This window comes from Neophocaena asiaeorientalis, unplaced genomic scaffold (assembly GCF_003031525.2).
Source record: "Neophocaena asiaeorientalis asiaeorientalis breed wild unplaced genomic scaffold, Neophocaena_asiaeorientalis_V1.1 scaffold597, whole genome shotgun sequence".
NCBI lineage: Eukaryota > Metazoa > Chordata > Mammalia > Artiodactyla > Phocoenidae > Neophocaena > Neophocaena asiaeorientalis.
In genome coordinates, this window is record NW_020172664.1 from 274,858 (window position 1) to 300,768 (window position 25,911).

General features: G+C 42.1%; 1 protein-coding gene across 2 annotated transcripts in view; it reads right to left on the minus strand.

Annotated features, from left to right (window-relative positions):
• The window catches only part of PLCE1 (phospholipase C epsilon 1), a 275,881-nt gene that overhangs the window by 142,681 nt on the left and 107,289 nt on the right, over nt 1-25,911 (minus strand). For both annotated transcript variants that reach the window (XM_024739518.1, XM_024739519.1), the window contains exon 2: nt 25,165-25,453. In XM_024739518.1, the coding sequence (XP_024595286.1) occupies nt 25,165-25,453 (289 nt within the window). The remainder of the gene's footprint in view (nt 1-25,164; nt 25,454-25,911) is intronic.

Here is a 25,911-nt window from a genome sequence, read left to right on the forward strand (position 1 = left end):
CTAAAACTAGTTTTCTAATATTGGATCTTAATGGCTCTTTAGTAGTCAATGTTATGTTTAACTATTTTTTATTGTTAGAAATAAAACTGTGATAGAATTTGTAAATATACCATTATATGTGCTTATTATGTTTCCAAAAACATTGAAAGAGAGAAAAATTCCCTGCCCACACTGGGAAATTTCTAGGGAGCAGTAATTTCTTTTCTTTTCACGGCACATTAACCAAATGTTTTAGCAGTCTCCCCCATTGATCACCAATCTATTTCTGATGATTTTGGGTAAACAAAATTAATTGAGCCAAAATTCACATGGTAAGCTATAATAAGATGCCGTGCTTAAGAGGAAAATGACTCCAAGTTAATAGGAGGGAAACTCTGGAGTGTCAGTGACAATCTAATGCCCTTGTACCCAGCAGCACATTCCTGATGGCCAACCCAGTAGATGTGGCTAGTTCTAGAACACAGCCCAAGCAGGCCACCTGAACTCCAGAGTCTGATCTGGCTGAGCTACTTAAACATATACTAATTACCCTTAAGGGATTCTGTGTCTCTATTTTATAATTATAACCATCAATAATAATAATAAATTATAATATTATTAAATATATAATAACCACTACTTACTGTACACTAAGAACTGCTCTAAGCTCCCTAAAGAGGTCTCACTCGGTCCTCACAAGCACTTTATGCCATAGCACTCTATGCTATTATACCCATTTTAGCTGATGGGGACAGAGGTTACAGAACTTGCTCAATATCACCCTGAGATTAGCGATGGAAGCAGTGCCACATCAGTCTAACACCAAAGTCCAGGCTCCCCAAATCACCACCCTACACTGACTTGAAGGATTTGTTCCTCTCAGTGTTTCTATACAACTGACAATCAAATGTTTTCCCAGTGGTAGGTAAATGAGGCAGGACTTGGACCAAATGCTTGAGCTGGAAGGACTACATTCAGGAATAGTTGGGACAAATTTTCTACACTTTACAAATCAGGAAGCTATGCCTCTGAGAGGTCAAGCTTCTTGCCCAATGTCATGGAGCTGATTATTGGCAAAATTGGCTCCCAACTCCCAGTCCAGGGTATTCCCTCTCTACTCCACTGTCTCCCCTACTTGGTGTGGTTAGAACCTCCAGTGCTGTAAACTCTTGGGGGAAATCTCCCCCAGAAGGAGAAAACAGGGAAACAAAGAGTATAATCCAGTGGTTATGAGTGAGGTCCTGGGAGTCACACAGGTGTGGGGCTGCAGCCCACCTCAGGCACTGACTTGTGGCATGACCTCGGGTAAGTTCTCTACAACCATGTCACCGTGATGATAGGGAAATTAAAATGAGAAAATGCATGTAAAACGTTTAGTGCATATTCAGCTCTCAGTAGTTAGCTGTTTTTTATCATCATGAATTCATCATTTGAAAGAGGAAGAAGGAATTCTGGGGTCTTTGATCTTAGAAGCCAGATGGAGAGACTTAGTCATATATCAAACCATTTCAGGCTACAGAAAGTTTTGCTTTGTTTTTATAACCTGCAACTTGTACCCTCTGGTGTGGTGCCCACCAATAATCAAACATTTTCAAAAAATCCTCATTTATTCACATGAAAAGAAATATCCATCACATCTTGCCATGCATTGTAGTAATGGATTCCCTAATTTAAAAAAAGCCATCCCCTACCCACCCCAAATTTGCTGTTCTTAGCTCTGCAGCTCTTCCCTCTATGAAGAGAGCATTCGTATCCCTTCTAGCTTGGCATTATCAGCAAACTTCATCCAGACGTCCGACTAGTCTCAAGAGTTAAATCCTTTCATGCTAAAATATTGCTGAGCTATGTATGTCCATTCTTCTTTTTATTGAGATACAATTCACATACCATAAAATTCATCTTTGAGAGTGTAAAATCCAGTGGTTTTTCAGTATGTTCACGGAGCTGAACAACTCTCACCATAGTCAGTTCTAGAACATCTTTATCACCACTGCACATTAGCAGTCATTCCCCATGGCCTAACCCACATCAGCCCCCAACAACCACTATTTTCTGTCTCTGTGGATTTGCCTGTTTTGTTCATTTCCTATAACTGAATTATACAACATGTGGCCTTTTGTGTATGGCTTCTTTAACTTATAATCTTTTCAAGTTTAGTCAGTGTTATAGCATGAATCAGTACTTCATTTCTTATTATGGCTAAATAAGATTCCATTTTATGTATATACCAAATATCATCTATCTATTCATCAGTTGATGAACATTTGCATTGCTTCCACTTTTTGACGATCATGAACAATGCTGTTATGAACATTCGTGTAAAAACTTTTGTGTGGGTAAATACCTAGGAATGGAATTGCTGGATCACATGATAACTCTGTGTTTAGCAGTTGTTGAGGAATGCCCAAACTGTTTTCCACAGGGACTTCACCAGTTTACATTCCCCCAGCAATTTCTCCACATCCAGGTCATTTGTTTTCCTTAATTTTTTTTTTTTTTAATTATAGCCATCCTAGTGAGTGTGAAGTGGTATCTTATGGTTTTGATTTGCACATGCCTAATGACTAATGACGTTGAGCATCTTTTCATGTACTTATTGGCCATCTGTATATTTTCTTTTTTTTTCCTTAATATTTATTTATTTGGTTGTACTGGGTCTTAGTTGTGGTTCGCCGGCTCCTTAGTTGCAGCACATGGGCTCCTTAGTTGCGGCATGCATGTGGGATCTAGTTCCCTGACCAGGGATCGAACCCGGGCCCTCTACATTGGGAGCGTGGAGTCTTACCCACTGCACCACCTGGGAAGTCTCTGTATATCTTCTTTTGAGAAACATCTATTTAAGTCCTTTGCCCATCTTTGAATTGTGTTGTTTTGTTGTTGTTGAGTTTTTTATCTATTCCAGATATTAATCTCTTATTATATATATGATTTGCAAATATTTTATCCCATCCTGTGGGTTGCCTTTTTACTTTATTGATAGTGTTCTTTGATGCACAAAGTTTTTTTCTTAAAATAAATTTATTTATTTATTTATTTATTTTTGGCTGTGTTGGGTCTTCATTGCTGTGCATGGGCTTTCTCTAGTTGCAGTGAGCAGGGGCTACTCTTCGTTGCCATGTGCGGGCTTCTCATTGTGGTGGCTTCCTTGTTGTGGAGCACAGGCTCTAGGCGTGCGGGCTTCAGTAGCTGTGGCTCGCGGGCTTAGTTGCTCTGCGGCATGTGGGATCTTCCCAGACCAGGGCTCGAACCCATGTCCCCTGCATTGGCAGGCAGATTCTTAACCGCTGTGCCACAAGGGAAGTCCAAAAGTTTTTTTTTTAATTGAAGTATAGTTGATTTATAATATTGTGTTAGTTTCAGGTGTACAGCAATGTGATTCAGTTATATATATATATTTTTTCATATTATTTTCAATTATAGGTTATTATAAGATATTGAATATCACAAACTTTTTAATTTTGATGAGGTCCAATTTGCCCATTTTTATTTTGTCGACTGTACCTTTGGTGTCATATCCAAAAATCATTGCCAAATACAATGTCATGATGCTTTCCCCCTATGTTTCATAGTTTTAGGTCTTTGATTCATTTTGAGTTAACTTTTATATATAGTGTTAGGGAAGTGTCCAGATGCATTTTTTGCATGTGGACAGCCAATCCTCCTAGCACTATTTTTTGAAAAACTGCCCCACTGAATGGTCTCGATACATTTGTTGAAAATTATTTGACCATACATGCAAGGGATCTCTATTCTATTCCATTGGTCTATATGTCTGTCCTTATGCCAGTACCACACTGTTTTGATTACTGTAGCTTTGTAGTAAGTTTAGAAATTGGACATGTGAGTCTTCCAACCTTTTAACTTTTTATTAAAAAAAAATTATTTTGGTTATTTTGGGTCCCTGAAAGTCCATGTGAATTTTAGAATCAGCTTATTGATTCCTGCAAAAAAGGCAGCTGGAATTTTGATAGGGATTGCACTGAATCAGTAGATCACTTCGGGGAGTATTGCCATCTTAACAATATTAAGTTTTAAATCCATGACCACAGGAGATCTTTCCATTTATTGATGTCTTTTAAAATTCTTTCAACAATGCTTTGTAGTTTTTAGTGCACAAGTCTTGAATTTCTTTTGTTAAATTTATTCTTAAGTATTTTATTATTTTTGATGCTGTTGTAAATGAAATAGTTTTTGTAACTTCACTGTCAGATTGTTCATTCATGGCTAGTGTACAAAAATACAACTGCGCTTGTATCTTGCAAACTTGCTGAACTCATTTATTAGTTTTAATAGTATTTTAGTAGATTCCTTAGGTTTTTCTATATACGATATCATGTTATCTGATAATAGAGATAGTTTTACTTCTTTGTTTCCAGTTTGGATGCCTTTTATTTCATTTTCTTGCCTAACTGCCCTGGCTAGAACCTCCAATAAAATATTGATTAGAAGTAGTGAGAATGGATATCTTTGTCTGGTTCCTGATCTTAGGTGCAAAACTCTCAGTCTTCCACTATTATGCATTATGTTAGCTGTGGGTTTTTCATAGATGCACTTTATCAGGTTAGGGGAGTTCCCTTCTGTTCCTATTTTGTTGAGTGTTTTTACTGTATAGGGTATTGGGTTTTGTCAAATCATTTTTCTGCATCTATTGAGAAAATCATGTGGTTGTTGTCCATTATTCTATTAATATAGTGCATTACTTTGATTTTCATATGCTTAACTGTACATTCATTTTATATTAATATATTGTGTGTGTAAGCACAGTCTAACTGAGAAGAGCTTTGTATGAGACCAGCAGACATTTATTGTCTAACTGCAGTTCTGACCCTAACTTGGACCTGTACATTGGACAAGAACAGATGGCAAACTGGGACATGGCTGTAACCATGACTCCAAATCACAAACACTCTGATATTTTTAAAAATTATGTTTGTTTTAAAGAAAGGAAATATATATTTTAAAAATTCATGTTGAAAATGTACTCTTTATTATTGTTTGTTATTATAATCACATTTTCAACCTGTGACGATATGAGCATCAATTAAAATAGCTCTATGACTTAAGAGAAAACTTGTGCGTGTTATTTCTGATTTAGAACATATTATTGCAGAACTGACCTGTACCAGACTTTGGGTAGGTCAAAGTCACTTAATAAGAAAAACACATACCGACCTGGAATTTTTTTTTCCCATAAAAGGCAACACTAATGGTACTGACAGCATTACTTGCTAACGTTTTATTAAGTATCTCCTTTGGTCCTATCAGTGACTCTGGCCTGACTATGATTAAGTATTCCATTTTACAGCTGAAGAAACTCAGAGAGGCTAAGGAACTTGCCTAAATATTCACAGGTAGTTAAGTAGTGATGCCAGGATTCTGACTTAGACTCATTTGACTCCAAAGTCCATTCTCTTCACCATTTCTTGTACTCTAGGTACCAGAGTTAAATGTATGCACAAACTCAAAACTCATTTCCCCTTTTCAACTAAAATGGGACCAAAACCTGGAAGGCATTAGGATTCACCATGTCCCACTTGTTGACCAAATGCTATTTCAAGTCAAGTACTCAGTAGGTACTTACCATGTGAATTCAACCTATGGGATGTATCTAATCTAGTAGTGGACAAGGCTGTACAGGAACTGCTTTGTATTTAATTATGCAATTAATGGCTTTTTGACTATGTTTGATGATTTAAGCAGAAGATCTTTACTGACAAAGTCAAAGCCACCTTTAACAGGAAAAAAAAAAAAAAAAGCTATGCCAAAGTGGCTAATGATAGATTTGAGGACATTATGATTTGGTGCATTAAAATCACCATGCCATTGTCATGTAGAGGGAGCCTGGTAATCTACAAGTCTAAGCCCCACACCATGGACCTCCCCTGAGTCCTGGCTCAGGACACTACATGATCTTGGCTCTCCCCTTACCTCTCCACCAACGGCACTGGCTTCTGAGTCTCCTTGCAGCTCCTGAGACTGAATTCTACAGTCTCAGTTCTCTCATCTCTCTTTCCTAGAAAAGCTCATCTCAAGCTGCAGCCATCACAGCTAAGCAGATGACTTTGCAAATGTGTAATTCCAGTTCTGACCTCTCCCTCAGCTCCAATCCTGATGCTTCTATTCGGAGTGTCTATGTGAACATCCCAGCACCTCAGAGTCAAGCTATGCAAATTGGATCTAACTTTGCCCTTTCTTTTTAGGGCACCGCCTTTACTTCCCCAGATCCAAAATCTTGGAGGCATCTGTTATTCCTCCATGTCCTGGGCTGATTTTGCACCCACTCGTCCACCAGTTATTTCCAGAATTAGTCCCTTCCATCCCATTTTCACTGCTTTCTCTCAACTCCCACCTGCATGGATATCTGCATCAGCCTCTTGACTATCCTCTACTCTGAGATACTGAGAGGAATCCTCACAAAAGCCTTCTTAGACCAAAGCCTAGGGGATAAGTAAGGCCATTTGGCTCTGTGAAGTGATGTCCATGATGGCAGTGGGAGGTGGAAGAAGGGTGGAGCCAGCCCAATAAAATGTGGAAAGAAAACACACACAGGTTTCATCATGTCTGGGAGAGACCTCATAATTCCTTCCTGAGGTCAGTTCCTCTCTGATTTGGTATAAAACAGTCATAGGACCTGGAATAACAACTGTCATCCTCTGTCAGAGCAGCAGAGACAAAGGAGGTACTGGTGCCCATACCTGGACATAAACAGTTCAGACTGCCCAGCCTCTGTATCTGTGACCCTGAGCCGGAGTGCTGCCAGCTCTGACTGGGCAAACTAGGGCTGCATGCCTGGGAGCATTGGGCACCTTCATTCTCATGCCTCCCACCAGAGGCATGTGGTAAGGTGGTGGTGAAAGGGGAGCCCTAGGCTTCACATGCAATGCGGGACAGCGCTCAGGTGCCCGGGCCCTGAAGTGGGACAGAACCAAGTCCAAATCCCACTCAGCCACTCTCTAGTTGCTTAACCGTGTAATTAATCTCTCAGATGGAGCAGGCCATCTGCTCAGCTTCCTGTCAACTCCCAGCTGGAAGGAGTACAAAACACCAGTAAAGAAACAAGAAGATGGGGAAAATCAATTTTCTTAAACTCCTTAGAAGTGAAATATCATACGTGGTTGGGACAAATACTCTGGCAAACCTCTGAAGTTGGAAGGGGGTGGGATCACTATGAAGTCCCCAAAATGCCTTTTAAAACAGAGACACCCACTTAGCCTAACCATAGGGCCTTGGTTTGTGGACAGGGACAGGCAAGCTGGGGGCCAGAGGGAATAGCTCAGGACAACAGAGGGTAAATCCATCAGCTATCTTCCCCCTTCTCAAGCTCTTCTTAAGCAACTGGAATTTGTAGGGGTACCAATTTATGGCCCCTAAGTCTCCGTTTTCTTATCTTTGAAATGGGGATCACGAGCCTACCTCACCAGGTTGCTTTGGGAATTACATGATGTGTACACAAAACAGTATAGTGGCTGGGCCATTAATAGAAGACCTACATGTTTCCACATGAACCCTGGGGAGGTTGTCATATGCCCAAGGAAAGTGTTATTATTTACTTGTTTATAAGCACATGAGAGTTGGCAAAGGGAGAGAATAGGTCATTAATACACATAGGACACGTGGCTTTTCATTCTGTTGAAGGCCCAATTACTTACTGATCTGTTATTTCTTTCAGGGTGACTTCCTTTTTGTCTACAGTTACAGACATAAATATAAATAATACAAAGAGATTTTATTTTTTAACAGCTGGTGGATCATATCTAATCACTCTGTAAGCTCTTCATCTGAAGGGACCCAACTGGACCCTTGCCCTCTCTGAAGGAAGAATCCTCTCTGGCCACTCTGAGTGAGACTTACAGTTGTTGACCACCAATCCTGGGCACCAAAGAGAACTCTCAAACATCTTTGTCAATGGGAAAGACCTGGGGTCTTTTCAAGGTGACCTTGAAACTGAATGAGACCAAGGGATTGAGGACAGAAGGCAAGGGAGAAAAGAGTGTTTGCACCATTAGTGAGTGGCACAGCTAGCACTGAACCCAGGATTTTTACCTAGGAATTTTGTTGTTGAAATAATGCAGATTCTGATTCAAGAGGTCTTGGTGGGGTCTGAGATTTCTTCTGGTTCTGGGACCACATTTTCAATTGCAAGAGGGTTGGTGTTGCTAAAGCACTTAGAACAGTTTATGGCATGTAGTTCCTGATTCAATAAATGATAGTTATTATTGTTTCTATTACTCGCACTGGTTGAGTTACGTGTAGCTCTTAGAACTAGGGCAAGTGCCTTTGGGTTTAGAAATCCATTTTCTGGGGACTTGATTGGCTCAGACCGGTGCCCCAGGGTTCAAAGACAGACTCAAATAGGCTGGTGAACTGACCACACCAAGCTTTGAAGATGCCTTCTGAGCCAAAGATTAGAGCTTAAGGAGAAGTGGAACCAACAAACAGGAGAACATTTTTTAAAAGGCTGCCTCCTGTGTGTGGCAGCAACCAAAGGGTGCTGCCGCAGGATGGGGCTCTTGTTCTGTGTGCAGCAGGTGGGCTTCCCGCTCCAAGACCAGGCGTAGGCCTGGCATGGAAGCTTTTGGCCCTCAGAGGATGAGTTAGTTCTCCTCAGGCAAAGGTGTGTGACACAAAAGCCATGAGATACAGAGAGGTCCCTTGAGGAGGCTTCCAGAGGTAAGCTAGAGTCTTGTTACTCAACATGAGGGTCTTGGCCATCAGCAACTGCATCATTTGGGAATGTCCTGGAAACTCAGAATCTCAGTCCCTGCCCCAGACCTAGTAAATCCAAATCTGCATTTCAGCAAAGTCCCAAGGAGAGTCAGATGCACATTACTATTTGAGAAGCACTGCTTTGATGGAGTTTCACTGTAAGCAGGGTGGCCACAGGGAAAGAAGCATCCAGATATAGCAGAAAATAAGCCCATTGACTTCACAGACCCACACCCAGGACCACCATCATAGTCATTACTTATCATCACAACTATTTGCAGCGGTTAACAACAGCAGCTTTTACAGTTTTATAAATGGCTTAGAGTTGGGACATTGAATGCCCCTCCATTGCTCTGATTTATAGGATAAGCCTATTATTTCCACTTTGTGGATATAGAAAACTAAGGTTCAGAGAGACTGAATAATCAAATAATCAAAACTTCATTTTCAACATAGGAGCCGAAATTACAATTATGTTATTCCACCATAGGTCACTTCGTAAATGCATGGTTTCTCATTAATTTGTACTAAATTGAGCAGTAGAAGAAGTTAGTCTTAATAACAATATTTTTAAAGCAATGCAGGCTTTTTGCTTTTAGGTCCAAAGTAATAAAGGTACAAGAATAACCTTTTTAAAAAAACAATACCACCAGAATTTACGTCCAAGTTAAACACTAAGCAGTCACCTTTGGGTATGATATATGTGATACAAAGGTGCTCTGGGTAGCCCTGGTCCTTTCTTGGTGCTGTTTTCAGAGTCTGTAGTACTGTTGTTTGGACCTCCTATAGCTTATGTTTCTATCTGCAACTCCCTCCCGGCAGGGCGCCTGCAGAGAGGAGAGTTTAGTAACTGTCACTGAATGAACAGATGGAGAGATTGATAAACACAAAGGAATGTGACACAGCCTAAGGCCAAAGGAATCTAAGTCCTGGGCTTCCCCCTCCCCCCACTGTGGAGAAATGAGAAGGTTCTGGAAGGGATGTGGCATCCATGTCAGCAAGCAGACTCTTCCTCAGATAGCTAGTGTAATCTCTCCAAGTCCACCAGACATTCAGACAGAAGCAAGGAAGAGAAGAACAGGAAGTCCTTCAAATGGAATCCACTGGCAAGGCTGATCTTTGTGACCCACTTTTGATATATGAGGTAGTCTGTGCTTTGCTGAACATGTCTGTTACTGGACATCTGTATGTCCATCCCATCCCCTATCCACTTCCCTCCCTTTCCCTTCTTCTATCTCTTTTTCCTCCCTCATATCCTTCTATCCTTTTTTTTTTTTTTTAAAGGAAGACTTTGCATTCAAAAAAAATTCCAATTTTCTCACAGCTGAGGCAGAGAAGGAGAAAAAGGAATTTACCTGTGTATGATCCACCTGAGCTAACCGGGAAGATGAGAGAGAACTTCGAGGCAGGTGAGGTGCTGTTGGTGGTTGATGCAGCCTGGAATCGTGGGAAGGGATGGGGGTGGATGGGAGAAATGAGCTCTGAGGGCAAGAGCCAGGAATAGCTCTGTCTGGACCCCCGTCCTCCCGAGGTCTGCCTTGACCCAGGGGCCGCCTGCAGCTCCAGATGGCCTCCAGACGAGGGCACCCTCCCCAGCTCCATTTCCCACAGTCCCCTCCATGCCCCCTCCCTCCTGCCAAACCTGATCCCTTGCTATTCACTTCGGAGAACCATCCTGATCTAAGCCTCTGTTCTCGCTATTTCTGGAATGTCTTATTTGCTCCATCTCCACCTTTTTTTTGTTTATTTGTTTTGGACAGTGTGCTGATCACTTTATATTCGTTAGGTTCATTGATTTTATCCTGTTATAATTTTCTGAGGCAAGTATCTGCATTGTCCCCATTTTACAGGCAGGATGATACAACTCAGAAAGGTTAACAGAAAGGTTAAGTAACCTGCCCCAGGTCACACAGCCTGTCTGTTGTAGATCTGGGATTTAGGTCTGTCTGTTACCAAAGCGCACATTCTTAATCACCAATTCTTGCCTCCTGTGTGTCACAGTACAGTGTAACCACATATTCGAACGCCAGTCTTTCTGTCAACGAAATCAATGGCTCCTAGAGATGAAGGACACTGCCTTTTTTCATTGTTTTCATCCCTGGCTAGGACAAAGCCATGGCCAGCACTCAGCAAATGTTTTCATAGTGTGTTATATTACCTTATATTTCCTAGAGGTGGGTTAGAGACAGGGTAAGAGCTTAAGAGGTTGGGAACTTACCAAGACCCTGTCTATGAAAAATGTGAATGCTCTCTGGAACTTTTCCAATCCAGTTCCTGAACATGAAACACACTTCCAGATGGTCTAACTTGGGCTTTAACATCTCATTAGCAGAAGAAAAAAAAAAGGTATTGTATATGTTCTAGGTTCAGAACACAATCCATTTCTGGGTTTGCAGCTGAGGTGTTGAGAGATGCTACAAAAAAGGACAAAGACCGAAGAGCACGCAGTTATATCAGACTGGAGTGAATCAGTGAAACAAGATATTAACCCACTTGAAGACCCCTGAGGCCTCCAGCCTTTCCCCTTGGATAACTCTGAAAGGCGTCCAGTGAGTTCCAGCTTGGGCAGGGGTTTGTTTATTCTGCTTGGTTCAAATCAGGGCTATGGATCCCTCATGGTTTTCATGTCCCTAAAGGTTTTCCACATTTGGGCAAGATCTGTGTTTTATGGAAGCCCGATGAGGCCCCGCTCCCAGCCCCTTGGGCTGAGCCGACTGCGTCACCCCTTGGCACAGATGCAGAGGTTTTCACAGTGGGGCTGTGTCATAGTAAAAATGCCTCCATTCTTAACCAACCGTAATTTTTATTACATTTCATTTTTCTTCCCGTGATGCTAAATTTTCATGACCAATCTTTTTCCGGTAAGCACTGCCCTGTGCCAACGAAAATTGTGTGGGTTCACACTGGCTTCTGGCCCTTTACTTTGAGTGCACCATTCCTGATCCGGGAATACTCATGCAAGTTTGTAACTACTACTCTCCCTCCTTCCGAGGGTGTCCTACCTCCAGGCTCTTGACCTATACCATGTTTTTGTTGGTCTCTCCTTCCTAAAATTCAACTTGCTTAAGAGCCTCTGATGGCTTTCTAATGCTTTAGGTCCAAATTTTCACCTTGTTCTCTCCAAATTGTGACCACATCTACCAAATTAGCCTTACGCCTCACTGCATCGACCCACAGATCATTGCTGAGAATCACTTCCTCATTGTTTCCCAGGCGCTGTGCTCATTCCCACCCTGTACTTTATCTTGTGCCTGGAATGAGACCCCCAGCAGAAGCCGGTTCAAAGAAGACTTTCCTGCTTCCAGCCCAGCCTCCTAAACCCATGAACTGAAATCCTCCCTAGCATACCATCCAGGGCACACAAATGTAGCTGTCTGCAGGGTCAGACGGGTGAGTAAATGAGACTTGAGCTGGGAGGGAGACAACACAGTGGCGGGGCCAGGTATATGGGAGAGCAAGCTGGTGTGTCTTGCTTGGTGGTGTGCATGCACCAGGGCCAGTGCAAGGGGCCAAGGGAGAATGGTGGCCCAGAGGTGTCAGAAAAGCCAGAACTCCACATTTTAATGCAAAATTTCCTAATGTAAAAAAAATACTGCAGCTGTCAAAGAAAAAGCCACATAGCCTGAATTTGGCCCACAAGGCAGTTTTTGCTCTCCTGGTCAAAGCAAGACACTGCTATGACTCAACACTCAGTGAGTTTGGCTTGGGGTGGGGGAGTGTTAACAGTCCCCCTGGGCCTGCAGGGGGGAGTGTCTTCAATCCCCCTTTCTAGTCCACACCATAGCCTGTCTTCTAAACTTCTTGGAATACAGTTCCCAGAAAGTAGAGAAAGCTCGGTTACTAGGTTATTCCTCCTTTGCCCACCTCCTCAGAACAGCCACACAGCACTACAGCTCATACAAGCTGCATCTCTCTTTCAGAATATCATTTATTTTCAGATTCAATAGCCTCGACGGTTTTAAATGTAAACATTTTTATTTGGGGGTAAAGAGGCCTAGAGAGGCAGTGTAAGTGGGGGCATCTCTGGTTGATTTTTGTCAGAATCATCCTTTTGAAAGAGAAATTCTATTGTGTCTCTTCTGTTTAAAACTCTCTGACGGTTTTCCATGGCTCCTAGGGATACAGACAGGAGCCCTTAACAAGACCCTGCACTATCTGGTAGTTTGTTTTGCCTCTCTGTGGCTTAGTTTCTTCACATGTAAAAATGTAAGTCTTAAATTAGATAATACTAAAAAAACAAAACAAAACAAAACAAAACACTTCTGAGAGTGCCTGGCCCACAGTGAGTACCCAGTACCTGTTAGCCTTTGTCACTCAGAGTTCTCCTGACTTTTCTGAGGAACCCTGCAGATCTCCACCCTCCACTCAAACCTCAAACTTGCCATACTCCCGGCTGCCATGGGGCCTTTGCACAAATGATTACTTCTGCCTCGAACACTCTTCCAGCTCCCCTTCTCTTAGTTAATATCTGTTGGACCTTTAGCCCTCAGTGGAAACATCATTGCCTTCTCTGCCTGGGTTTAATCCCCCTTTTAGAGGGTCTCACACGGTCATGGCCCTTTCCCTGGTAGCATGTACCATGGCCACAACTTGTCATTTATTTTTGTAATTACATGATTCCCTACTGGTCTTTAAGCTCCATGTGGGTAGGGAAAATGTCTGTTCTATTCTTAATACCTGGCAGTGCAGGTGTTTAATAATACTTGCAAGGTAAATGAATTTCAACCACTAGCAGCCTGTTCTTGGTGTGCTGGGGTATGATGACCACAGAGAAGAGGGCCTTCCCCAAAGATAGAGAGAAAATAGGGGCTCCTCTCTCAGCGTGAGGGCTGTGGAATGGAGATGCCCTCATCTCTTTGCTCAGGAAAGAGACCCCAGACCCTTCAAAGTAGGGCTAATGCAGAGACTGGAGCCTCTCCTCTTTACTCCTTTTCTCTTTTCTCAACAACAGTGTGGGTCCACTTTGCAGAGATAAAGCCCTAAGGAGCACTTGCCAACAGGCCCAGGGGTATGAGGGCATATAGAGCAGTGACAGAACCAGACGACAGAGAAATCATTCCGTGGCTGTCTGCCTCACTGTGGGATAGGGCAGGACTTTCCTGCTCAGAGGCCAATGAAGATCAAATATGCCTTGTGTGGCTCTCAGATGGTCTGTCGTCTGCCATATACCTTTAGTCACATACTGAGCAGGGCTGGGACCAGCCCAAATGATTTTTATAAATGATGTTTGAAAAATAGCCATTGCTGGTAAGTTAACTTTAGATATGCGTGATGCTCACAGGCTCAAATCAGATGGGTTCAAACGTGCTCTTCTGGTTTTATTTAGTACAGGTAACTGTGTGTTAGCCTAGAGTTGTACACAGGTATTCATTTACTCATCCATTCACTCAACAAATATTTTCTGAGACTTCCTCTCCCGTTTGGTTGATTCTGTGCTATGACTGCTGACTCAGCTGTAGAAGGGAAAAGCCTTCCACCCACCCCCATAGGTACCCATATCAAAGAATGCCTGAAATAGCCTTGAAGTCCTTGGAGGTCTCTAGGTCAAGGAGGCAGCAGGTACACAGAGAAGTGATCAATTTTGTAGTCAGACAGACCCGTGTTCAAATTGGGGGTTCCATGTTGTACTTATACACGTATGTACACACACACACACACACACACACACACGCTCAGGACAGGCTGAGATTTGAGTGGGAGATAAAATTGGAGGGTTTCCTAATGGTTAAGAACTTGGATTGGGAATCAGACAGACTTGGGACCAAATGCTGGGTTTGCCCCACTAAACCCAGTTAAAGGTTTTGGTTCTAGAGTTGGCAGTCTATAAGCTCAGATCTTATGAGCTGCCAGAGTCTCTGAAACTTTTTATGCTCTCAGTTCCCCTCCATGTTCTCAGATCATCCACAATATCTGCTTGAAATGGATTTTAGATGTCTGCTTATTAATGTAAAAATGTGTTTCTCTGTATAAACTGGGGACCCACGACTGTTACCAAGGGTGTTTCTGGTGACTGTAAAATTCACAGGTAGAGCCTCAGAGGGGTTGAAGCATCCATTTGTTCAGGCTATCATAGAATCATTTATGGGATTAATGTTATAGAAATTGTTCTCTAAAAAGTTTGTTGTTATAATGAAATACAGAGCTAAAAGACTTAAAATACCAAATATGTACATATTTCCAGTTGGCAAAACATTTTAGATCTTCCAGAAGATGGTAAAATCTTCTGTTAGAATTTAGTCCATTGAAAACTAAACACTCTTAAAATGCCCTCTTACTACTTTAACTGTACTAGTTAAGTTTCTTGGTTTTAAGACTCAATTCTGACAGAAGTTTAAATAATGACTCAGACTATCCTGAGATCTTCTCTTTTTTTCCTCTTAAATATTTGCTACTGACCCACATGTTATTATAAACAAATTATAAGCATTTTCCATTATGTTCTATAAATGTTCCCATGGACAAGAATTTTCATAGCTCATTTAAATGAGGTTTTTGTTCGTTAAACAATTTAAAACACTCAAGAGGATTAGGTACACGTACTGAAAAAAATCTCATTTAATTTTATTGTAAAGAGTAATCCATCCATCTTCATAAAAATGTACAAATTCTAACTTAAACACTAAATTTTATACCAATCTTAGTAGACATGGTGCCCAATCCCAGGAATAAATGCTTAGCATCTTTTCTACTCTGGAGGGAAGAGAGATGATATCAGCAGAGAATGAAGCTGAAACAACAAAAGCATCATAATATAGGTGAGGGCTTGTTTTCCTTGGTTAAATAGATATTCACATTTCTCCATGCTCTAAAATGGTTTTAGAAACCTGAGACTTCACTCAAGATGGTACAGGGACTTCCCTCTGAGCCCCTACATCCTGTTCTTATCTCAACTACAGCATTTATTTATGGTCCTAAAATTGCACGTATACCTGTCCATCTCCTCCACTATCAGGTGACTTTGTCTTATTCACTGTTTTATCCTCAGGGCCTAACACAGTGCTTGGCACATAGAAGATGCTCAACAAATATTTGTTAAATGAATTAATGAGTGACCCGATGCATGAGTCCTAAGGCAAACCATACAGAGGGGCAGCCTCCAGCCTCTAGATACCTCCTTTCAAGTGTCCCGTAAGATGCTACTTCTCTGAGCCCATAGCCAGGGAGACCTGGCTAAGAGCAGAGACTTACGGCTACCAGGGGATGGGGTGGCGGTGGGGGGCGGGGGGACGGACCAGGGAAGCCCAAGAAGAATACATTTAATCACCTCGATGAAAGATGAGGAATTTGGCCCATTCTCCGCATTACTGCAAGTTATATTTTTTTAGTTTTATTTTTCTATTGGTAACTGTATGTTTCAGCTTTAAATACTATTCTTAATCTTCTCTTTTTACATTTCAATTTAAATGTATTTCTTAACTCCCCCAAGGTTATCCTTCTGCTCTTTATCCTTCTCTAAACCTTCCTCTTTTGGGATCAATGTGGTGATTTCTTTTCTTTTAGTGGCTGCATCCAGTTCATGTTCCCACCAACAGTAATGCGGCGATTTCTTATTCCAGTTTGTTTTGGGAAAGCATTTGCTTACTGATGTTGAAAAGTCACCTTTTAGGACTTTTTGATTTAAAATAGTTATGAATTCAGTTTTATATGTGGTATGCAAGCTTTGGGAGGAAGGCTTGGAATCCGGTTGCTGTTGTTTCTTTGGGTATAGAGTTTCAAGTAACTATCTTGCAAATGAATTTCAGGAATATGGCCCACTCTTGAGTTTCTGTAACTAGGACTTGACTTTTTTTTTTTTTTTTTTGCAGTACGCGGGCCTCTCACTGTCGTGGCCTCTCCCGTTGCGGAGCGCAGGCTCCGGACGCGCAGGCTCAGCGACCATGGCTCACGGGCCCAGCCGCTCCGCAGCATGTGGGATCTTCCTGGACCAGGGCACGAACCCGTGTCCCCTGCATCGGCAGGCAGACTCTTAACCACTGCGCCACCAGGGGAGCCCTGGGCTTGACATTTTTATGATCAGCTCAAACAGAGGAACTCCAAGTGACTGGCTGGGGTTGCTGTCCTCACCAACCATCTTTCTGAATTCAATGTTAGGATTTAACCAACCCTTAATTTCTTGATTTCTTAAAGCGATGGGAAGGATGGATGGGCATATGATCCAATAATTCTATTAATTTTTGCCATTAGTAACACTATGGAAGGATTTGAAATTATTTTTTTAAAGATAAATTCATGGTCACCTTAAACCTAACTCCGTTTATCCCCACTACACCCATTCAGTCTCCACATTCTATTAATTCGACTTCTTACTTACACCTTTCTGCTGCTTCCCAAGGATTTAGACTCTTTGGTACAGTGAACAGTCTGTGCACTGCACAAAAGTCCTTACCCGAGTGGAGGGGAGGTCCGAGATCCAGCCCGCATGCTGTGCACTAAATGATATGTGTGGGTATGAGGCTGCATCACCCTGCAGAGAGTGAGGAGGGAGCCTTTTCGTAATTTTTACCAATTACTAAATGTGCCAGCAGCACCCTACCTTGCCTTAGCAACAGCCTCCTAAATGTCTCCAGTTCTCACTGCTCTTTCCTTCCATCCACCTTCCACACCAACCATACTCACCTGAAGTATCAGAGACCCTAATTCGGTAGGTTTGGGGGTGAAGCCCAGAAAGCTATGGACACTCAGGCTGGGCAATTCCGATGCAGGTGGGCTAAGGGTGACACTCTGAGCAGCCCCACCCGACACTGCAGCCAGATGGATCTTTCTAAAAACACAGTCTGCTCACATCACACACTTCCTTAGAACCCTTCAGTGTCTCTCATTACTTACAAGGTAAAAGCCAAGTTCTTTATCATAAAATACAACCCCATGAAGACATATTTTCTACCCCCAGCCCAGCTCATGCCTTCCTACTTACTCCCTGCATGCCCCAAGATTTGGCCAGAACAGCCTGGTAGACCAGCAGTCCCTGAACACACCGTGCCTTTTCATGTCTCATGCCTTTATACCTGGGTGCCCCGTTCCCTCTGCCAGTTACCATCAGCTCCTCTATCTGTCCCTGGCCCTCCCGGAGGAGTTTCCCTTATCAGTCAACACCCCAGGTTTCTATTCCAACCTAGCAGACCTCTCTCTTCACAAAGCCCAGCTGGGGTCCACTGCAGAAAGAACAGGAGATTGTGTTTTTAATGGGGTAGTAAGCTAGAAGTGAATGGGCTGATACAGTTAGGGGGGCTCTGCACCCCCAGAGGCAACAGTGTCTGAGGAGGAGGGGAGAGGAGTTCAGACAGGGAGCAAGAAAGATCCCAGAGATAACTCTGCAACCATTCCAGCACCTTGCACTGACGGTAGCTTTTGAGACACTGAATATAGCTTTTGTTCCTGCTTGGAAACTTCCTGAATGTATTTGCATTTTCATTTTGTATGAGTCTGATATGTTAGTGCAAACTACAGGTAAATTAGTGTTTTCTTTCTTTGGTTCTAAAATGATCTCATTCAGTTAAGTATTGCAAGGAGCAATGATTACACGTTCCTTGATTCTGTGAACACATGTGCCACTGGAATCCACGAAGGTTTATGGACTGTCTGTTCTGTGCCCGGTCCTGTGCCAGGCAAGGTGTTTGTGGGAGAGGAGGATGGGGCCGAACAACTAAAACAAAGCGGAAATGGACAGTGCCATTGGAGAGCTGCAAACATGTCTCCCGCACGGCTGTGAGCACAGGCCTTGGAGAAGCTTGACCTGGGTTGACTGCACACACTTACTATCTGGGTGACCTTGGGCAAGTCACTTAACCTCTATGAGCTTCAGTTTCCTGGTGCTAATATTTCTTCCTAACAGGATTGTCAAAAAGACTGTCTTAATTTCTTAGTGCTGTCGTAACAAAATACCACCACTGGGATGGTTTAAAACAATGCAACTTTATTCTCAGTTCTAGAGGCTAGAAGTCCAAAAGCAAAGTGTTGGCAGGGCCATGCTCCCCCTTGGACTCTGGTCAGAATCTTTCCAGCCTCTTCCTAGCTGCCGGTGGTGGCCGGCAGTCCTTAGCATTCCTTGGTTTGCAGGTGCATCACTCCAATCTCTGACTCTATAATCACATGGGTGTTCATCCCAGAATGGTCTGTCTTCATCTCTTCTTTGGATAAAGGAGACCAGTCACTGGGTTTAGGGCCAATTCTAACTGAAAGTGACCTCATCTTAACTCGATTACATCTGTAAAGATCTTATTTTCAAATAAAGTCCCATCTGTAGGAACTGGGGTTTGAACTTCAACATATTTCTTTCAAGGGACACAAGTCAACCCACAATAAGGACTAAATGAAATAATGCAGATGAAGGGCTTGGTGCATTGCCTGAATCAACAGGCTGTCTGGTTTCAAGTGCTGACTCTATCACGGACTATCTGTGTACACCTAGGCAAGTTTCTTCATGTCTCTGGGTCTCCGTTTCCTCATTTAGTAGACAGTACCTCCCTCATTGGACCATTGAATAGTCAATGAAATCGCACGTATAAAGCATTCAGAGTAATACCTGGCACCAAGCAAGAACTAAAAAATGTTCATAACTATTACTATAATTCTAATTTTAATCCTCCCCTCTACCCAACTTTCTCTTTACAGATGGAAGAGTTTAAAATTTCAGAGAGGGGCTTCCCAGGTGGCGCAGTGGTTAAGAATCGCCTGCCAATGGAGGGGACATGGGTTCAAGACCTGGTCTGGGAATATCCCACATGCCGCTGGAGCAACTAAGCCAGTGCGCCACAACTACTGAGCCTGTGCTCTAGAGCCCGTGAGCCACAACTACTGAGCCCATGAACCACAACTGCTGAAACCTGCGTGCCGAGAGTCTGTGCTCCATAACAGGAGAAGCCACCACAATGAGAAGCCCGCAACGAAGAGTAGCCCCCGCTTGCCTCAACTAGAGAAAGCCCGCGCACAGCAGCAAAGACCCAACTCAGCCAATAAATTAATTAATTAAAAATAAATAAAATAAAAATTCAGAGATATCAGTAATGGGGATGTCATCTTGAAAGAATTAAAAAATAAATGTAATTCCTCTGCTTCACCCTCCTTCTCCCCCAAAAGACACACAATTGTTTTGACTCAAGAAGCATCATGTCTCCAGTAATATCTGAGGTAGGTAACTTCGCTCTTCACTGGAGCTTTGGAGAAGCTCCCCCTGGTTATAAGCATGGGTGTGGAGTCACACTCCTCAGTCACACCTGAGCATATTTAGGTACATCTCGACATGGAGTCACACTCCTGGATGACACCTGGCCACCTGTGTCCCAAGGCAGAGGGCTTCTGTCTTGTGCCTACCAAACTTCCCAGCCCAGTGAGCTACAGACCCCACCATGAACTGACTAGCCTTGCACTTTACGAATCTCTTGAGGGTAGTAAGGGCTACCTCAGTAGACCTGAAACCTAATATTACATCTTCTCTGGAGTGAGAAATATTATTTTACAAGTTGAAGGCTTCCAGATGTGATCTTTCACATTCTTCCCAGAGGTGACACAGCCCTAGGCCATAGTGGGCAGTGAATGAACACTTTTTAGTTGATTAACTGGCACAAAAACATACCCCAAGTTACATTAAAGCATACTTTAACATCAATGAAATAACTTCAAGGTCACAAAACTAGTAAGTCAGAGGGTTTCTTTAAATACACTTAAATCTTGGAATTAGAACTATGGATATGCCTTCCCTTTCCTGGTAGGCATGTAAAGGGTAATTGTTTTGATTATGAGGAAGTCAACCAGGACAGCCTTAATAAACTAAATTATTTATGAGGTACAAGCACATAGTTCAAATGTGTGTGTGTGTATTCCTATTAGGACGTCTTATTTTTATACTCAAAGGCATTTACTTTAGAAGAAGACACAAATAGAACATACTTATTGCAGTAGAAGAAAATAAGTTGAAAATTTATTAGACCTTTCTATCAGAAACAGAGTATCCCCCATTTTCAAATAAGAATATTACATTTGTAGGGCAGTTTTTGTTTTCATATTGATATTCTATTTATAGTCTATATATGATGGATAACTTTATTTATTAATAGCTATTCTATACATACACATACTCAAACTGGTTAAAAATGAGCATTGTCTACTACATAATTTAAATATGGGTAACTATGCTTTGTCCTGGTAATACATAAATATTTAATCCTTTAATTTACAGACTTACTTAGGAACAATTTGAGAAGGAAAAACTGAGTTTAATGTACTAAATTTATTATATTGGCTGATACAATATGCACATTTGAAAACATTTAGCCTCCTTATATTGAAAAGTCCTCCCCTTGTCACTACGTTTTTTACTTTTTCTATTTCAGTGCTCTACATTACTATCAATTATCTTATCTCTCGCTTTTTACTTTATTGTGATTTTGTAATTTTTAGTAGGGAGTACAATGGAAAAAAAGAAACAACAGCAGGTGGATTTAGAAAATGTATTCTTGATTATTGAACTTAATAATTCTTTTGGCTGCCACTGCTATACAGAGTTGGTCCTGGGATTCTAACAAGGTTAATGGGAAGGAAGAGAAGGGGAACCAGATGGGAAGTAGAAAGATTTTGATTGTACTCAACTAGTGGAAGTCCCTGACAGTCCTTACACAGTCCCTGGTGTAAGCTCTCCATTTTCCATTTTGACACAGTACATCCTTGTAATCAAGGGCATACCCTTGATTTTCGATGCTTCATATCAGAAAATGTTTCTCATTATTTGGCAAACTTTCCACTTAGTAGATGGACCATCCTCATTGGTCCTGCAGGCAGAAAACCAGGAATGTACTGACTGTTGGCTGTTTTTCTAGAGCCACCTGTACCACTGGAGGTGTGCAAGCTGATGGAGATTTCAGAGAGTTAGCAGAATCCTGTAGACTGTGGTAAAGCTGCAAGGCTGCAGAACTCTGACTAATCAACACTTAAGTTACCGATTCCTGACTTGTGAATGCCCTGTGAATAATGAAGAACGGGTTGCACATTTTCTCCTCCTATTCTCACCTATTGTAGGCGGCTCCAACCCTCATCTTGTAATCATAACCACTTCCAGGAGACAAGTTGACTTGGGGCACCTGCAGGTCACGTGAAAAGCTGTCTTCATATTTCTTTTTCTTTTTCAGTTCTTTCTAACATCTTAATGGACCTGGCACCAAAGACCTACAGAACATGTTCCTCCTCCTTTTTAAATTCTTCAGTTCTTTTGTGTGTGTGTGTGTATGTGGTAAAACACATATAACAAAAACTTCAGCATCCTTACCATTTTTAATATAGTTGAGTGGTAATGAGTGCATTCATAATGTTATGCCACCATCACCAGCATCCATCTCCAGAACTCTTTTCACCTTGCAAAACGGAAACTCTGTACCCATTAACCGTAACTCCCCACCCATACCCACCCCACACCAGCCCCTGGCAACCACAATTCTACTCTGTCTCTATGATTTTGATTACTCTAAGTGCCCCATATAAAAGGAATCATACAGCATTTGTCTTTTGCCCTCCTCCTTTTTTTTCTACCTTTTCCAACTCCATTTAATCCACTTCAGACGTGATCTCTCTCATGGAAGAAGTCATTCTTTTTGACCCTCTTTCTTATCCTTTCCCCCTGGGAAAAAAATTATAAACCCTACCCTGCCCTCCTTTCCCCTTCTTCATTCCATTTATAAGTCTCTCATTAAAAGAAAAGAAATAAAACTTACTGGGATAATAATTTTCTGAATCTTTCATGTTAGATATGAGTTTCAAAAGATAATTAACCATAACAACAGAACTACAGATGCCAACATCTAAAATCTCTGAAATGGCCCAAAGTTCTTTACAAAAGCTCCATAAAAGTTTCAATTTAACTCTACTCATCTTAATTAAAATTATTTCCCCTCAACAAGAAATGTCTTTTAACTCACTTGTATTGCTTTTCCTGGAGGCTGATTCTCAGTGCTCTAATAATTGTGTTTTTCTCTTTGTTCCATGGGAAGTGTGTAGATTTCAGCTGTGTTATGGGTTAAAGTGGTTTTTGAGGACTAGACTCTGGGAACCAAATCACAACGTTTAATACTGCTTCTCCAGGAGGGCATTCTAAGTTCCACACAGCTCCTGAGAAATGAACTTCTGGAACACAAGTCATTTATAAACTGGGGACTGAGTGTGTTACACACTTCCCACAGATTTTCATTGGTGACAGACAGCTGAAAGTTCTTGGCCTACTCAATGCCACAGGACACACAGTGAACAATAAAACAAGCAGAAAAGCACTGCACAGCAGCCAAGCATATCCTCTAGACCCCCTGCTGGAGTATACGACCAACAGAGCTCAAGACTCAACTAGTCAGTATGCTGAACCTACAGGTTCCATAAACACTCCATGACTTTGAACAGCCATGTGTGGGTTTTTTTTTGACACATTATCTCTCACCGCATGTTAAAGAAATGTATGTTTCACTGTGGCACATATAGACTTTGAAAACCCCAGGGAACTGGGCACTGAAGTTGAAAAAGGTTTCCAAGAGAGCAAGTCAGAGCTATAGAAATTAGCTTGGAGCTGAAGCCAACTGGCTAATTGTATTATTCAGCAGAAGCTACTAACAGAGGGATATCAGAAGCCATTAAAGAGCTGCAAAACAGAAAGTAAAAGAAACTCCCAACTCTTGCATAAAACCCCCATTTAAAGATAACATATTAGCTGATGATCCAACGAGTCTCAGAGATGGAAATGCTGATAGGAGTTCTGATCTGAATACAGACAGGCAAAGAGCAATTGAGATCAAGTTATTATCAGGGCAACAGACACCTTAACCAGTGGCCTCCTTTTTTCTCCCCAAAGGTCTGTGTAAGACTGGAGGCAGCCTGCCTTGGTTGGGGAGCCTGGAGATCTGCCCTTTTGCAATTAATGGGGAAGAAACAAAGTGGCTTTTATTGACTTCTGTTTGTTTGCGGCCAAGCCATTTGTCACATGGAACATTAACTCTGTCTCCAAACTCTTTGAACACTTAGAGCCACTTCCACATTATTTGGCATTTAACTCTCTGCAGTCTGTTCTTTGAACACTTGCTGCATGCAAATGTGGCCTCCTCATTAGGGTCACAAACAACCTAAAGGGGAGTAAATTCACTTGTACTTTATTAGGATCTCCCATAACACCTACACACTGCTGGGCACAGAGTGGGTATCTGATCAACACAGCTTGATTAACTCACAGGATAAGGTCCTCACACAGAGTCACAAGCACTGAAGCAATGCCAACTCTACATGCTAATCTCAGCCCAAATTCCCAGGAAGAGCATTGATGGAGAATGTAAGCTGCGCAGTTACCAGGAGCCACATTAGAGTAGGGAAATCTTGAATCCTATGTACAGGGGAAACTGCCTACTACCTAGAGACTGCAAGTTCCTTGAGGGCAGGGGCTATGCTTTGTTCCCTACCCAGCACCTAGTAGGGGCTCAAAAAACATATGCTGAATGAATGAAACACATATGAAACCAAGTGTCTCCTCTTTAGTCTCTTGGATTAGTTGTCCCACATTTTGTGTTTTTCTTCATTCATTCTTTATAACCAATCCACAAAAGTGAAGGTGACTCTAGAAAACAAATCAACATGGCACCCACTCAGGTGTGAACCCCCTCTAGGGCTCGCCCAAGGGGTGTTGGGAGTGGGGAGGTTGAGGATCAAGGAGGGAGGCCACTGGCCTGATAATCGTAGGTCTGGGGCTTGCTGTGGAGGGACAAGAGCTGCTCTCCTTGAGAGAAGTGGCCGGATGTCAGATTGAGCTCTCGGCGGCCCCCAGGCAGTGGAATGCTGCTCTGCGTGGTCCCCGTCTGGCTGGCAGCTTCCTGCCAGGGAGGACTGCCAAGCGGGTGGTGACAGCTGTGCAGTGCAGAAATCTCCAAGGTTCTTTGGTGCACTGCCATCTCTGACTTGCCTTTCTGCTACTTGTGGGAAGTAGCTGGGAAGTTCTGATCCCATTTTCCATTGGCTTTCATTTTGCAGCAGGACACCTATCTTATCTTTTAAGATGGGAGTCACTGGAAGATGGCCTTTAGCTCTGCTGGTCAACATGAACCTATTGATTCTGTGTAGAAACGAGAACTATATTCCACTCTGTTTTGAATGAAACGGTTGGTTTTCACTGTGGCCACGTGACTACACTTGTTTACAAGACTTTTTTTACAATAATTGACATCTGTCATAGAATACCACTAGGAGAAACCACCTATCTGGATAACTTAGAAAAATTAAAGATAGCCTTTTGGCTATTTTTTAAAAAGAAATTTCAATATCTTAATGCTTATTATTTGGAATGTTTATACCTTAAGGGATTTTGATAGAGGACTATCTTTTTATATATTCTCTTAAAGCAGCTATCTTTTCTTAAAGTTGCTGATACGTGGACTCAATTTTCCATCAGGAGATGCAATAAATGTTAACTTAGATTCTTTTCTGCATTCAAAGATGAAAAGTTAAAAGTGAAATTTCAGACATTACCTTTCAGCATCATTCGTCCGGTGGATCCTCCAAAAGAACTGAGAAGGCTACTTCTTGCTCCTAAAGATGTGGTGGCTTCTAGCAGAGAGCCGGTGATGTACTGAGATATGGAAGTCCTTTGGAGGGTGGCACGATACTCACAAACAGTGTCTTGGACACATTGCTTTAAGCACGGACCAATGCTAATCCTTTCATGGGCTGTCTCGGAGGCTGGGAGCTTTGTGAAGAAATGGAGAAGAGATCTAATTGTCTCTTCTGTTTCTTCTCCCCTTCTCACTGCACTGTAGATCTGTGAATAGCACAAAGTACAGGAAGTATTAATCTAGTTTCTTAGAAAAGCAAATTAACTTGTTGACAAAATGCCAAGATGACTTATTAAGAAAGAAGGCTCAGTCGCTCTAAGTGCAAACACTTGTGAACACTGGACTCATGCATTAACCTGAACATTCTACAGACACCATTTATTTGGGAAAACTATGTGTAGTTATGAAATGGGCCATTCAAACAAACTTGCTATCAAACAGAGCACTTACAACTTGTACGAACCAAAAATATATTCAGCTCAAATTTCTTCTCCTCCTCAGCAGAATAAAGCTCGTCTAGCAGGACAAGGGCAAACCTTTCCTTTTTGTCCTCCTGGATCCTCCTGAGTGACTCTCCCAGATCTATCTCCAAGGAACACTGCAGACTGATTCATGAGGAATCTTCCCTCCATGCTCAAAATGAAGTAAGGATGAGACGGTTAAG